This window comes from Cryptomeria japonica, chromosome 9, assembly GCF_030272615.1.
Source record: "Cryptomeria japonica chromosome 9, Sugi_1.0, whole genome shotgun sequence".
Classification (NCBI taxonomy): domain Eukaryota; kingdom Viridiplantae; phylum Streptophyta; class Pinopsida; order Cupressales; family Cupressaceae; genus Cryptomeria; species Cryptomeria japonica.
In genome coordinates this window covers 539,159,715-539,176,695 of record NC_081413.1, presented here as the reverse complement: position 1 = coordinate 539,176,695, position 16,981 = coordinate 539,159,715, and the positions used below count along the sequence as shown (strand labels likewise).

At 33.5% G+C, this 16,981-nt stretch overlaps 1 protein-coding gene across 1 annotated transcript; it reads right to left on the bottom strand.

Annotated features, from left to right (window-relative positions):
* Positions 1-15,144: 15,144 nt before the first annotated feature.
* On the bottom strand, positions 15,145-16,981 carry LOC131038817 (flavonol synthase/flavanone 3-hydroxylase). The gene is made up of 4 exons (XM_057971375.1): positions 16,785-16,981; positions 16,439-16,692; positions 15,581-15,892; positions 15,145-15,475 (listed from the first exon to the last, which is right to left on the bottom strand). Exons 1-4 carry the CDS (start codon positions 16,974-16,976, stop codon positions 15,469-15,471), a joined length of 765 nt encoding a protein of 254 aa, XP_057827358.1. The 5' UTR covers positions 16,977-16,981; the 3' UTR covers positions 15,145-15,468.

The following is a 16,981-nucleotide window of genomic DNA, read 5'->3' as shown; positions in this document are numbered from 1 at the left end:
TCCACTACTGGGATGCACATCTGGACCTTCATGTGCAGGTCATGTTTCACAATCAATAGGCTGCATTCTAATGTCATGTGCATTGTTATCATTGCTTGCTTATTTAAAACAAATATAGTCACTTTATGTTGGAACTCAACATCAATTAGATTATTGGTAAAGTATTCAATTTGAAACAATTTTCATTTAGCTTATTTACCTATGTGACAGATGCACTAGAATCTTGTGTTTACCCGGTCAATTCTCGTAGTCGTTCAGCCATTGCTGTATAGCCTTTCTGGTAGGCAATTCTCTTGTCATCTTCTGTGGGCACTCTATTGAATTCAAAGCCTTGCATTTTTGCTTGCATTGTTTGATAAAAAAAAAAAATCATTTGCAATTTATAAATATTTTTATAAGATATTTCATTTACTAATACTTACAATTCTTGCGACAAGTTTCATATAACCACCAGAGCCGAGTTTGTGTTGCCCGTGCTTTTCTTGTCTTTCCTTGGTTGCCTTTGACGTGCCACTCAGTCTATGAAAATTTTAAAATATGTTAGATTATATAAATATAAAGAGTAATTAATTAGTACATAATTACATTCTTAATAGTATCCCATACCTTGTTTTGGTGACTATTGGTGTATTTCCTTTTTTTCCTTTCAATTCTCTCCTTGGCATCCAAAATCAAGTCCTTCCACTCCCTCTTTGGAATCATGGGGGGACGCTCGTACTTTATGTTCTTCTCTAACTAGCTCCTGTATTGGTCCCTCACATACTTTAGATACGTGCCAGCTTTTTCAAGGAGCTTGGTTTTGTCGAATGTGTCATTTTCAAACAAATCAACCATATGGTTTGTCAATTCATCTTTTAACCTTTTTTCTTGGTCATTCCATCTTTTAAAGCAAAAACAAAACTGTTAGATTCATAAATGAACTAAAGCTACCTTTATTATGGTTCAAGAAATGGATCAAAGGAAAACTATTCTAGCAATGATATGAAATCAAAATAGTGGAATGGGTTAGTTCACATATGATGTTCCACCTTTTACATATGGTGGGCCCAAATATCTGCAATGCAATGACATTAATATTCTTATAAAAAATATCATTTCCTACAAAAAATCTATGGGATCATTAGTCCAAAACAAGTGATCAGTAAGTAAATTACAATTACACTATATATAATAATAATTTTAAAGTACCTGGAACCTTCTGTATCTTTAAGGGAATCAATTCTTCATCGCTCACTACCAATGTGGCCTGCAACGTTCCTGTACTAGAAATATGAGAAGATCCAGGAAATGATGGTATGTTATCAGTAGTAGTCTCCTCTAGCACATCCTCATGTGCATCTCCTACTACAAAAAATGAATCCACTATGAAATTCCCCCAAGAAAGAACGCTTGAAGGGAAATAAACACATAACAGAAGATAGAGAAAAAGAAGGATCTACCAACAGTGGGCGGGCCAACATGACGTGCAATAGAGGATGTCTGGATGCTGTATGTTGTCGATATTATAGTTGGCAATATAGGTGGGGCTCACCTTTGAGGAGGCAACATTTTCATAGGAACACTGACAACACCTGAAGAATAATACATTAAATATATAAAACATTAAATATATAAAAACTACAAGAATTGTAAACAAGGATGAACCTTTATTATGAACATTGACAGTATCAAGTATAATGTGTTTTGGGTACTCAATATCATAAGCCAAGGAAGTGATAAGCCAAGAAAATCGTCTACACCTGAACTACATGCAATACCCTGATCATGGCCACCAAGTTGATGAGGATGCATAAAATCCTGTAAAAACAACACGTACATATTTTAGTTAATGACATAAAAGAGAATAAAATATAACCATTATTGAACTTTTTTTATAATTAAAGATTTCAATATTGCTTACTTGCAAGTTTTGTATTGTCTGCAGCAAATGTTGCACCCTCCCTTTTATTTCATCGATCTGATGGCTCATGGATGTCAAAACAAGAATCTCTCTATTAATTTTTCTAATAGACATTTTCATCATTTCTATAGGGTTTTTGGTTGATGTGATGTCATCATTGCATAATACTGTTGAGTCCACATCCCTATAGAGGTGTTGATGTACTGCAGATCCCTTTTCCTTTCCCTAAACATCCATCTATGACAAGAATATTATTAACACTATCAAAATTACCCCAAAACACTTAAGAAAAGAACATAATAATGTAACAGTTTTCTTCTATCTAATTTGTACAATTACAATGAGGCTTACCTGCTTGGTAGAAGTGTCATGACCTACATCCCTATATGTGCTATGTGATAGATCCATGTCGCCCTGTGACAAAGAAAAAAAATAAAAACATTAGCGAAATGAAACCAATAGACTTAGCAAAAAAACTTAATAATAAAATGGTATATTGGAGTCATTAATTGGAGGTTGGTTAATTTAAATGGTATATAGTACATACCACCCCCATGATAGTAACTTTGTTTGTATCTATATGACTCAAATTATAATCGATTAGCAGCTCTTCCCCTACACTTATTGATTTTATTGTACATACGAATACATGATTTTCCTCACGTACCTCAAATATGCAATTGGGTTGCTTATTAGTTGACCCAAGTCACATGCTCTTTATAAAACCTGCAATATTCCCTATTGCTTTTGGCCTTCCATCAATTTATATAGCCACTCATTTACTTTGATCATTGTCTTTTTGTTGTATATAATTTGTTGACAATGCATACCTACGCATACTTTTTTATATCGAACAATCTGCATCCAACTTTTGTAATTGTAACAAGGTCTGACATACTCCATCAATTCAGAAACTTTGTTGTAATAGACCTTTATATCGTCCATGGAATATAGGCCCAAACCATGTAACGACGAAGGTGCTATGCGATATATCCTCTCGTTAACACAAAAATCGGTGTTTATTGGAGGAAGTTCCTTGGGCACCCATTGTTTCTCTAGATGTTTGTACATCAAGGGCACCTCGATGTCGCCTTTGGTCTCATCATCATAAGAACATGACCCCCTTGAGCAAGGAAAAATTCCATGCATTTATTGCACATTCTTCTGATCTTTTGACCTCTAGTTGATCTCCCTATTTTAGACCTACTACATGTCTCACTTTCATCGACTATTCCTACATTTCCCTCACTCGAGGAAGACACATCTAACAAATACCTATTTGGTGGTACTTGCACTCCATCAAATGAGAGAGTTAGTTGGTCATGAGAGATATTTTGCAAATTATGAGGGTGATTTTGATGAAGAAGTTGGCCATGAAGTTGACTTTAAGATTAAAAATTGAATAAGTCCAACTAGGGCCTCAAGTGTTGATAACTGTATTAGATTTGCTACTAATTTCGAGGTTTGAAGAACTGAGGAAGTTTGTTTTCCTAGTAATTTTTTTAAAATAAACTATTTCTATAGGGTGTATTAGCTTATACATGTCTATCCATGAGACTATGCGGGATCCTCGTCAAAGGAGTTCATGTTCCTGCACATGTAATTCAATTATCTTATGATAGATAAAAATTACATGATACGTATACTAAAAATTAAATAGTACACAACATGAACAACATGAACTTTGTAGAGAAGAAGAGTATTCAAAAAAAAATCTGATGTCATCATAATCATTGTAAATTTTTTAATTCCTTACCTTTACTTTATGTAGACTATGCATCATCCTCAATGAAAGGGTTGATGATGTCTGTAGTCAATTACCTATTTCCACCAAGGGTGATAATGTCACACAAAATATATACATGAAATCAGCACCATCAATTGAGCATCATAAGCATTACATTTATAAATTGGTAAACAATAAATACATATGTATCATAAGCATCACATATGTGTCATCATAAACATGTAATACATCACATATGTATCATAAATCACCATCCATCACATAGGTAATAAACAATCCACATTCTATAAATAAACACAAAGTTCAAAAAATGTCACATGTATCATCATAAACATGTAATCCATCATATAGCTAATAAACATACAAAATTCTATAAATAAACATAAAGTTTAAAAAATGTCACATTAATAGTCACTCTCCCTATCTCCATCTCCTTGGGGTGACATTGTTCTACAATTAGGACCTGCTAGAGGTCGACCATGAATTAAAAACATTAAAAGGTGCATCATGAATTAATTATGTAATGGTATTAGAATTATAAAACATAATGAATTAATTATGTAACCATATAGGTGAAATAAATTTCTATTAATAAATCAATATTAAATAGATAATATACCAATCGCATACCTCATACATTTCATTCATGTCATTAATCTTCTTCTTCATCCACCTCATCATCATGATCATCATGGTCATCATCATCATCATCATCATCATCATCATCATCATCACCACCACCACCACCATCATCATCTTCATCATCATCATCACCATCATCACCATCACCATCACCATCACCATCACCATCACCATCACCATCACCACCACCACCATCACCATCACCATCACCATCACTATCACCATCACCATCACCATCATCATCATCATCAGCTTCTTCTTCTTCATCATCAATGAGTAACTGTCAATAGTGATCATCATCTACATCATCTTCTACTTCTTCAGTATCTTCTTATTCCATCATATTATACTTGATCGACCTTCCTCTTGGATCATGTCTAACAACAAATGACCAACCTAGTTTATGTGGAACCTTTGAGTAAAATACTTGCTCACATTGGCTTGGAAGAACATAGGGCTCATCCCCAACTGGTTCAAACAGCCTTGTATTAACCATTGTAAAACCATTATCATGTTCAATAACAATTCTATTAGGATCATTTTTATTCAATCGTAGCCTGTACCATTTGATGACGAACAAAACTAATTTGAAGGAATTAAAGTCAACTCAAGTATATCATCCAAAATGTCATAGTGTCAATTTTGACACTCTTGAGGATGTATGTCATCGCCTCAAAGACTGTAGTTATCCCAGAATCACAATTTTTCTTCATGTCATCTATCTCAGAGCCCGTGGCACATATGGATGAACCATATGAACCTATGGGGTCGTGTGGTGCATGAATATAAAAACCTCTCTCATTTTTGGACAACTCAAATCCATTTGCTCATGGTCACATGTTTTCTGTCGCATAAAAAACTGTCAAATGCATTCAGTGCAAGATGGCAAAATAGCACAAATTTCATTCCACTCATCATGGAAATAAACCAGTAGCACGAGCGCATGCATGTGGCTGGGTTTATGCTATTTATGCCCTTTTTTCTCTCTCCAACTTCCTGATCATTCTGAGCCACACCTTAGTGACGCTTTCCTTTGAGCGCTCAAAGTGTGAAAACTATCAAAATTTGACATCGCGTATCTCGGATTCCATGGCATGTATGGATGAATCATTTAAACCTACGGGTTCATTGGGTGGATGACTACAAAAACCTCTCTCATTTTTGGACAACTCAAATCCATTTTCTCGAGCTTACACTTTTTCTGTCGCATAAAAAACACTCAAATGCATTCAATGCAAGGTGGCAAAATAGTACAAATTTCATTATGCTCAACGTGGCAACAAACTGCCAGTGCGAGAGCATCCAGGTGGTTGGGTTTATGCTAGGTATGCCCTTGTTTCTCTCCCCAACTTGCCTGATCATTTTGAGCCACACCTTAGTGACGCTTTCCCTTGAGCGCTCAAAGTGTGAAAATCGTCAAACTTTGACATCGCGTATCTAGGAGCCCAGGACATCTATGGACAAACCATTTGAACCTACGGGTCATGTGGTGGCCAACTACAAAAACTCTCTCTTTTTTGGACAACTCAAATCCATTTTCTCTTGGTCACACTTTTTCTATTGCATCAAAACCTGTCAAATGCATTTAGTGCAAGGTGGCAAAATAGCACTTTTGTTCCGCTCATCATGGCAACGAACCATCAGTGCAAGCAGGTCTAGGTGGCTAGGTTTACACTGTGTATGCTCTTCTTTCACTCTCCAACTCGCCCAATCATTCCAAGCCACACCTTAGTGACGCTTTCCCTTGAGTGCTCAAACTCTGAAAATCATCAAACTTTGATGTCGCGTATCTCAGGGCCTATGGCACATATGGATGAACCATATAAACCTACAGGGTCATGTGGTGGATGAATACAAAAACCTCTCTCATTTTTTGGCAACTCAAATCCATTTGCCCATGCCTAGACTTTTTCTCTCACATAAAAAACTGCCAGATGCATTCAATGAAAGGTGGTAACATAGTGCAACTTTCATTATGCTCATCATGGGCATGAACCATTAGTGTAATTGCATCTAGGTGGATGGTTTTACGATAGCTATATCCTTTGTTTCCTCCCCAAGTCACCTGATCATTCTGAGCCACACCCTAGCGACATTCTCTTGAGTGCTCAAAGTGTGAAAACTGTCAAACTTTCACGTTGCGTATCTCAGAGCCTATGGCACATATGGATGATCTGTCTAAAATTATGGAGTCAAGTGGTGGGTACCTACAAAAATCTCTCTCTCTTTCGGACAACTCAATTTCATTTGCTCATGGTCACACTTTTTCTATCGCATAAAAAATCATCAAATGCAATCAATGAAAGGTGGCAAGATAGTGCCACATTCGTTCTGGTCATCTTGGGCATGGATGGTCATGTGATTGCATCTAGGATGCCAAGTTATCACTAGGTATGGCATTCTTTTAGTCACCAAGTTACCCGATCGTGATTTTAATTTTTTTTAAATACGATGTGATCATTTTGTTTTTAGTGTGAATGGGTATCAATAAAAATTATTTGAATTTTGAAAGTAGTTTATAGGGTCCATATTTAATGTAAGATTTGACATCTAGCTTGTACTTGAAAGAAAAGGAAAAACCTAATTAAAAGAGTAATTTCTTTCTCAATCATATATGTAGACTAGTGCAAAATAAGACTTTCTAACTTAGTCTAACACTAATAAACCAACTCTAACTAAAGTGAAGAGACTAGTTATTGAAACTAAAAATGTAACTAGGATAATGTTACTACTGTTTGTCTCGATGAACTATGACAAAATAGAAATTCTACGCATGAAAATAAATATATGTACTAGTTACCAGGTTATGAAGTTGAATTATCGAACAAGAATTGATTTCAATTAATAAATACATAATAAGAATTGTAGACAAAACCTATACAATATATAATATTTCACATACAAGAATATTTCTACAATTAGAGAAACTCAATTTCAATCATCAAATTTATATGTGTGATTTTGGATAATAGTTGTAATATGATTTGAATTAACCAAAATAGTCATAAAGTCATAAAATGTTTCATATTGATAAGAGTATACCATATATATCTAATACAATGAGACGAGCTTGCCAAAAGCCATATGGCAATAAAATGTCACATATACATAATACGAAACATATGCTCAAAAATGCCATTCAGACATACAATAAAGGCGCCTAGTCTACTCATTTCCCACTAGAACCAGGAAATAGATCATGAGCTGCCTTCAACTATCGAGGGGATGGAGATATACATGATGTTGGCGTGTCTTTCGAATGCACTCACTAGTCCTCCTTTCTAGACTTCTCTGGAGCTCCAACTGATACAATCAAAACTATAAACATCAATATATAATACATATAAAAAATGAATTGTAGAATGACAAATATTAGAACAATTACTTACTGCAAATATATAATCACTCTGTTCATCCACAATGGGGGATAATCGGGCTGAGGAGTGACAAGGCCCTACAACAAGCATTATGATAGAAATTAAATTACATACAAGTATCATTATAATTGTCAATATAGACGATTAAAAGAACAATTGAAATGTACTAATTTGTCTCATACCTCTGTCAAAGCTTATGAACTTGCTACTGTTGCAGCAACACCATGATCCAATGTAGCTCAGACATCAGGAGGAGTATTTGATGTCAACAACCGAAAATGAAACAAAAACTATTATTCAATTATCAAAACTACTAAACTTGTTTCATCATATTGTCAATTAATAAAGGTTACCTCAATGTAAGTGCCTCAACAAACTTCAAGTGTTGTGAGGTATCAATGTCAAAGCTCTAGCACCAAACTATTTGACATCCAAAGTGACTTATGAGAAAACCATTCATATAATGTTGACTATTCACATGTAAAATTTGAATTATTTACAGGAAAACCTACTCGATCGCTCGATGGTGTCATGTAAAACGTGGTTGGGGGAATGTCATAGGTAGTAAAAACACTTTGACCCTACATTTTTATCACAAATATTGTACTAATTTAGTTATTCTAGCACTTCAAAATAAAATTTAAAAAACAAAATTAAATAAAGTTGTAAAAATTTACCTGGGTATCAATGTCAAATGTCTCACTTAGCAGAGACTTTGTTATGGCCATATTCTCTGTAGCAGATGGATGTTGTGTCTAGGTGCATGCTAACTACTATCAGGATGATATGTGCAAAGGGCCCCACATGAATGAAAATAGTGAGATGGAACTCAAGGCCTATAAGATTCATCTACATCAACATGTAGTAGAGGCTCAGCATTCTGTATGAGGGTCCGAGTCAATGAGCTAATGGACTCTAAGGTATCCACCTCGACATTTTCCTTCACAATGGAAGGAATAGTCACGTGCACCACCATAGGTCTACCCAAGGGTCTCGATGCTAGGTTTGGGTCATGTTGTGCCCCTGCTCTATCATGTGACGATCCCCCACCCCTACCTTAAAAATTTAGATAGTCAAAATAGTTAGGGATCTCATTGAGGACAAACTCACAATAGAGTTTCCTCAAAAAGTAATGAGGTATCTCATCATTATTACATGGCGCCTGATAAAAAACCATACACCACCTATCCCAAAAGTTATTCCTTATCCCTTGATGGTGGCACCAATGGATAGGGAGCCTCCTCACATCCAAGTCGTAAGGGTTGATTGGTCTCCTAGGGTCTATGAAAAGTGCACACAAGTCAACTTTGTTTATCTTATTTTTCTTTACTGCAACATATGATAACTTGTTTGCACAAAATTGTTTTTTCTCTTCTCTTTTGTTGGACCATATATAATTTGACCACTCACTGAACCTACATGAGCTACAATAGATTCTAGTGACTCTGCAAGGCTTGTCCTATGAGAGGTTGTGGAATTAGGATCTTTCAGCCTATTTATCAACTCCTCAAGTTGTTTTTTGTTGTTTTCAATTTTCCTTAATATGTTTTCTTGTGTTCCTGGGGGATGTCTAAGAATTGGGGGAGGGGTTCGCTATGCCTCTTATTCAAAAGGTTCTTCATGAGGAGGTGGTGGTGGGTTTTCAACATTTTTAAATGGATTTTGATTTCCTAAAATTTAAAACAACTTTCAATTTAAATACCTAATTTAATTCATATTTTAAACAAAAATTAGAGAGCAAACAAATAGAAATACATACCTCTTCAACCCCCTCGATATCATGGTGCCATTTTGATGAAGATCTAACACTACTGGAAGCCAAAACTACGTCTTTATTTAGCGTGTGCAATCTGGAAGGCGAGATATGCAAGCCAAAAAGTGGGATAGCAAAAAATGGTTTTCAAAATGCAAATGAATCAATGATAAAACTTTTCATTTGCATTTGGTGCACACCAAATAGGGCATGCACCCTATTTGATGTGTGCCAAATAGGCTTGGCGTGTCGATCCTTGTGTGCGTTATTTGGCGTGCACTAAATGGGCTTTTGGGGACCAAAAAGATTTTTGGCATCTTTTTAGTCCCCTATCTTAGAGCATACACCCTTTTATGAGAATTTAAATGGATAATTTTTTGAGTTGTTCTTTCATATAATTATATTTCACTAATCATCATTCAAAAGAAATTCAAATCATTTTTTCTTTACATTACTATATATTTTGTAAATTTCAATAAGCACATTTTCTTTCAATAATTGATAAGTTTTTAAACTTGTATTCCCTCTAAATTGTAACTAGTTATTATTATTAGTGTCACAAAAATTGTACTCCACCATAAATATTTATAGTTTATTTAATATCAATATGTTTGTAAAATCTATAGTTTTCAAAATTTATTACTTTTTAGTTAAGGTTGTAAAAGTTAGGTAAGATTATTTTAAAAATCTTTATGGACGATCAATTTCTAAGTTGATAACATCATATGATTTATTTCTTTTTGTGTGACTTATTTTAAAGAATACACTTTATTTAACTATTATTAATTAAAGTTACTACTTGTCCACATAATAATTGAAAAATAAATTATGAGAAACAAGCTTATTGAAGCAAGTCTCCTTGTAACACTTTTAAACTTAATTGTGAAGGCGCATCTAAAGGGGGTATAGGATTTGTTCTCCCTATTGGAGGCCCATTTTTGGGTGGACCCAAGCATCTAACACCCTAGTCCTACCAAAAGGGGTTGAAATTTTGGGTGTTGTGAGTGTTGGCCTTTTTCTTTGATGATCCATTCTTGATCGCTATATTTGATCATTTCTTGTCAAGATAACCTAAATTAACGTTATGATTCATATATAAATAGAATCTTTTATCCTTCATTATATCTATCATAATTTGGAGATAAATCATACAGGAATTAGTTACTAAACTATCGAGCAATGGACTAGAAGCAAGTAAGATCTATAATTTTATTATAGAAAAGATACACTCAAATATTGATTCATGTTTCTCATTTATTAACATTATGTTATTGCACTAACATTTGTAGGACTTTAGAAAGAGAATTACATCAATACTATTATGTCAAGCTCTTTAAATGGGTTTCATACCTCAGATACTCTTGTCATTTTAGCATTTATCATTTACTTAGCCTTTATCTCTATAGAGATAAGATCTCTCTTTCATCATTGCTATTTGTGGAGATGGAAACACCAATAGGGAGCTTGACCCCTATATGACACAACCTTTTTTTTCATTATTTTTGTGTGTGTGGGTTTAGGTCCAATTGCAAGAAATTTGCAAATAGTTAGAGTAGACATTGTTAGACATTGCTAGACGTTGGATCACACAAAACCTTAAGACTAGGTCCCAATACGCCTCTCTTGCTAATTTGACCCAAATTTTTAAGAGATAGGTGCACATATCTTCCCGATTTCAGTTTTAACTATCCTCTAAGCATCCATTACCTTAAGACATAGGCACCCACTACTTATATCTAGTACATAGTCAACTCCATATTTTAGTGTTAGTTTTTTATTTGTACCTACATTATAGATTTGTCTTACTATTTCTCTATTTCATGTTTCATTTGTTGTACTCTATCATACCTATCCATTTTAGCATTGTTATCTTAGCTCATTTACACACACTCAATAAAATCCTAATCACATACAATCAATAGTAATGTGATTCTAGGATAGCATGACTCTTACTTGTGGGCAATAAGCCAAGCCCAACCATATCTCTAATTTTTTATGAGAGAAGGAATTGATCCAAGATTAATGAACATGTTGCTATATGATCATTTTTCCTACACATCAAAAACTTGTATAAATATATGCCTATTTGTTGAACATCTTGTGATCTCAACAAAAAATTATTCTAATATTATATTTTTAATAATGAAATAAATTATGTTTTTTGTCACGTGTCAAAGAGTGGAAGTGGGAGTGGGATTCTCTTATAGTCCATAATTCCTAGTGACCTAATATGTAGGTAGCTTGTAGCATATGAGACTACCTTATACATTTATTGGTGTCAAGGACACATCTTACTATGATTCAATAAAATTATTATGCATCAAGAAGGAAAATAAAAAGTATAGTTGTTTGACACTTGAGGATATATATTTTATATTACATGTGAAAAATGACCATTATAGCATATTTTTTGACATGTTGTCCATGTGGTATTAGAGTACATATCTAGAAATGAATATTAGAATACAAATTAGAAATATCAAATTCATGGGTTTGACTTTATCTTAAATAAAAATGCAATTACAAAGCCATGTCTTGCTAATGGTGAACTATACTAACATAGAACACTTAGTTATACTTACATTGAACTAACACGTGTGTGTGTGTGTGTGTTTGTGTGAAAAGTTTGTTCATATAAACCTAACAAATATCCATCTATCTAAAGTTGAAATAGATAAATGATCTTTAACTTTTAAACTTGATCTTTTATCGTCTAGTATTGATTAACCTAGCTTGACACGTATATAAATCCTCCTATTATTGGGACCAAATTATAATGATTTTAAAAAGAATGTCTTAGAGTGAATAGATTTTTTCTCCAATTTATTCCTAGTAGTTAGAGTTTTTTTATATTTTAATGATTTAATCTTTGTTTTATGCATCTATGGTTGGATGGTTCCCCTTGGTATCTAATCCTCTTGATAGTACACTAGTATAATCTAATTTTACAAATGTTGTAGTAGGAAAGAGATTGGCAAAATAATATTGCTTAATGTGGAAAATAGTAGAATACATGTTTCTATTATTTTATAAGTATGGGAACCATTAGAGTAAGGCTTTGGCCTAATTATTCAAAAAAATAAGAAATCTTGAAATAAGAAAATTCTATTTTTTTATCAAATAATTACATCCATATGATACATTAATATATATTGCACATAAAATGGAGGGGGAAGATGAATGAAATATGACTCAAAAAATGAAGATATTTATGTTATCCTCTTATACTAATATAATATATTTTTCTAACATCATTCGTCACCATTTACTTCACATTCCTTTATGGGCAATATTTGCATGTCATATACATTTAATAATCTATTTCACCAACTACCATAGTCTAAAAGGCATTGTCTCTTCTTGACATGATCAAGCTAAAGTTCATCTAGTAGCACACCTTTGACCATGTGTTCCACATGCAATATGAGATACATTTATTATTACCTAGCAACAATTACAGTTGTCACATTCATCCCTTATATATTACACAACTCTTAGGTGGATCCATAATTAATGTCCAATTTTTTAACCATATGTCAAGTAGCCACACTTTTCCTTAATGAGATTGTTAGAAGTATAAAACACTCACTAATGAATCATGAAAAACCCACCCTCACCCTATCAATTAAGAGGAGAATCCAAGGATATTATAATATCATTGAATATGTTTGGCATTAAATTATTTCTTTAGTTCAAGAGACTCTTGTTGTAAAATGCACTTTTGATCAAACTCTTGCTCTTATTGATCTTTTGGTCATCCAACATTTGGATTTAGGTAATTTTATTGGTTTTTCTAGTTCTATATATTGCACTCATCCTTCTAAACAACTTTCTTACCATAATATTCATAGAGATGGTCATTGGGAACCTCTAACCATTTATGTTTTTTAAATTAACACTGATGGTTCCTCTTAGGTAATCATGGACCAGCTAGGATTGGCAATATTGGTCATAATAGTTTTTGTTTTGTGCAGTTCATTTTTCCTACAGCTATTGGAGTTGGGACTCATAATCAAATGGGAGCTTGTGCCCTTCTTGTCACTTTGAAGAAAGCTTGGAAACTAGATTGGAAGCATGTTATTTGTGAGATGGACTCTTTGATTAATTGTAGCCTCTCTTTTGAATAGTTAGCATTCTGCAAGTTCTTTGTGGCATTTGGCTTCTTTGTTGCTCAAACTCATCATTTATCTTGGCACTTTAATTCCATTTTTTTCTTCATATTCCTTGGGAATGGAATGTTGTTGCTGAATTTCTTGCTAAATAGGATTTAAATGCTCCCAACAAATGGAATGGTTGGATTGGGATTCTCTTTCTACTAAGCAAGTTATCCAATTCTTACATCTACTTCATAATGATGTGAGTTAATCATTGTTATTTTTCTCAATTTTTTATGGGTTCATGATCTTTCGGACTTGTTGATATTTTGAGAGTAGTTTTTGGCTCCTACTTGTTTTTCTTGTTGTGATAGCTATGACTATCTAGAAATCTTTCTGCATTCTCTTTGAATCTTTGAATTAATATATATTTAGCCCTTTGCAAAAATTTAAATAAGAAATATAAATTCTCTCACCCACACTCCCTCTAAAGCAATGCATCCAATCTTTGGACCACTACAAGCTAATTAGGGATGAGAATGTTTCTTTTATGGGACCTTCAACCTCCTCTTAGCTTTTAGAGTTTATGACGATCTTCAACAAAAAAAAATGTCCTCTTCTTACTTGAAGAAGTAACATAATATGTTTAACAATTTTTTTCTTTCATTTCTTCTTTTATATTCATATACATGAAAATTATTTTATATACATAAAATAAACTACATTGATCTTTTATTTTGAGTCTTGTTGTTACTTATACTAGATAAATAATAATCTCTAAGATCATTTGGGTAATTGTGATGACAAAAATTCTTATATTTTGATAATTTAAAAGATATTTTTTCTTTCTAAAAGGAGTAACATATTTGCTTATAATTATGAAAATATTTTTCTTCTTTACAAGTTGACATTAATGCTAGATAAGAAGGTCATAGACAATATCAAGTTTAGCTTGAGATTGTTTGTCTATTTGCTAACATCTCTTAAAAATTAATGCAAGTGGAATTGAAACCACTTAACACAATATAGTTTTTTTAAGCATTTTAAATCTAGAAATGTAATAAAAAACAACCATCTGTAATTCAATTTAGTATTCAAAATTGAATCAACAAATCAATTTTATTGTGTGTTGGACGTTTATCATGTATTTTTTTTTAGTTTTTCAAATTTTCCATGTTTTTTTTAATTTCATTCAATATGAACAATCACTTCAAAAAACTATACAACTTAATCAAGGTAAATGTTTCTCTATAGTTTCAACAAGAAAATAAAATTTATCAGCATCTTGATAGATGTAATATCAGATGGAACTAAATCCTTAAAAAAAATTGAAAATAATATTAATTTTTAATACTCCATTCTTTATAATTTTAAATACTTAACCTTCTAATATCTAAAACAAAATTGAACAATTTGACCGTAAAATTTCACACTTTAGTGTTTCACTCTGTATGGAACAACAATCCAAATTTTGTGGAGTATAATAGAATAATTTAGCAAAATGATTTTGTGTCTGATTTCTTTGAATTATTATATATTTTTCACTAAAAAAAATTCACTGAAATTTTGTAGCCACCATAGAAGCATCTTGAAGCAATTAAGTTTTATAAATTAAAAATATAGCTCTTGCACATAAAGCATACACCAGCGTACAAAACTCTGATAATCCATGTTGGAACAAACCAAATGGTATTACTACTAAACCAGACAATTTCCAACTGCTAATTATCTATATTCAAACCTGTTTGCAGAAAATATATAGATATTTGGGCATAACATAAACTCCTTGCATATACGTAGAGATATTCTATTGCAAGGTGGTGTGATATATAGTTGAGAGTAGGTTTAATTAGAAGGAAGAGTGAGCGGAGGATCCAAGAGAAGCACAAGTGTCATGGCTGTAGTTTTGTTTGTCACCATTCCTCTATGCAGAGCAATTCTGTACTTACCTCTACTCACTTTCTGCAACATCACAAATGTATTCAATCATCACTCTCCTTCAAATTCACAACTTACATTACAATCAACTCGGAGCATTTAAAAAAAGAACAATTAACTCACACTCACCTCAAGGGACTCGCCCAGATTGATAACAAGAGCTCCAGGAAGAGGATCAACGGAGATCCAACCTCCTCTTTTTTTCTCAACAAATTATCTTGAACAAGATTAGTAATTGCACCATGGTTTGTGTGTGCATGAGTGCCCAGCACCTTATCTGGATGTGGGCATGGCGGGTAATAATTCGCCCTGTAGAACAGATTGTAACCTGCAAATTCCTTGCCCAGACCCTCAGTGGGCATCCCCAAATCTTCCGATATTATACTCAGCAAATGCATCATAAGCTTGTTAGATTCATTTCCAAGCTCTTCTATTGTTTCTCTACAAATCAAAACCAAAGGAGCAAAGTAGCAAAGTAAAGTGAGTTGTTTACATGGATATCTGTTTATCAAGATTTGGCTTAAATGATATATTGTAAGCTTTGTCTGAAATTATACTAAATTTTTTCAATAGGATTCACTTATGAATGCAATTTCAAATGATTGATTTCATTCATCCCTGCCTGCATCGATGCTTAGTGACTGCATAGATAATAGAGCCCCCACGCCATATCTATAGTTAAGTGTAGGGCTCCATTAGACAACTGAATATGGCTTGACTTCATAGTCACCATTCGATCTATTAGACTGGGTTATAGATAGAGTGGGCAGATACTAAAACTTTAAGTATGCTGTTTAAGCCTGATTGATGATCAATTAGAATTATAATTTCTATAAATATGATATTAAAAGTTTCAAACTTAAAATAAAATAATAATACCTACTAATATCTAAATACATATTATCAATACATATTGTCATGTCTAACTGTGAAAATCTTAAAATCTTCAATAGCATCATGGATTGTTAGTTTAAACTATTGCCTAACCTATAGTTTGTGGGCGTTGAGGGCCACAGATGGGGAGCTTTGAGTGAATCAGGAGCAAGGAAGGCATAGAGTGAATCCATCCAATCAGTATGCTGCCCTCTGAAGCCCTCTGCACGTCCATAACCAGCAATCTGATCTGTTTTCCCTTCATCTCGAGCCCATTTCAATTTTTCTTCTACTGGAAGCTCAAAGAAGCCTCTTGCTACTTTCCTTGCATTCTCCACCACATCTAGAGGAATACCATGATTCACCGCCTGCAATCAATACACACATGAATATTAAACTAAGCAATTTATAGCTCAAAATTTGTTGAGTAAACCCAGCTGGTATTGATTATGTATATCACCTGGAAGAATCCCCATTCCTGACAAGCAGCAGAGATTTTCTGGATTATTTGCTCTGGAGGCTCACTCATGTCAACCAAGGGCAGCTCCTGAAACACACCATGTTCAAACAAGGGCCTGTCTTTTCCTTGAACAAGAAACTCCCGAGGCATTTGAGAGAGGTTCTGAACATAATGCTCTGTTATGCTTGTCATCTCAG

Coding starts and splice junctions, on each gene's coding strand:
- LOC131038817 (XM_057971375.1), bottom strand. CDS start 16,976: ATGACAAGCATAACAGAGCATTATGTTCAGAACCTCTCTCAAATGCCT. Junction 16,693..16,784: donor AGGAATGGGGATTCTTCCAG/GTGATATACATA, acceptor TATTGATTGCAG/GCGGTGAATCATGGTATTCC. Junction 15,893..16,438: donor TCAACGCCCACAAACTATAG/GTTAGGCAATAG, acceptor TTTGATTTGTAG/AGAAACAATAGAAGAGCTTG.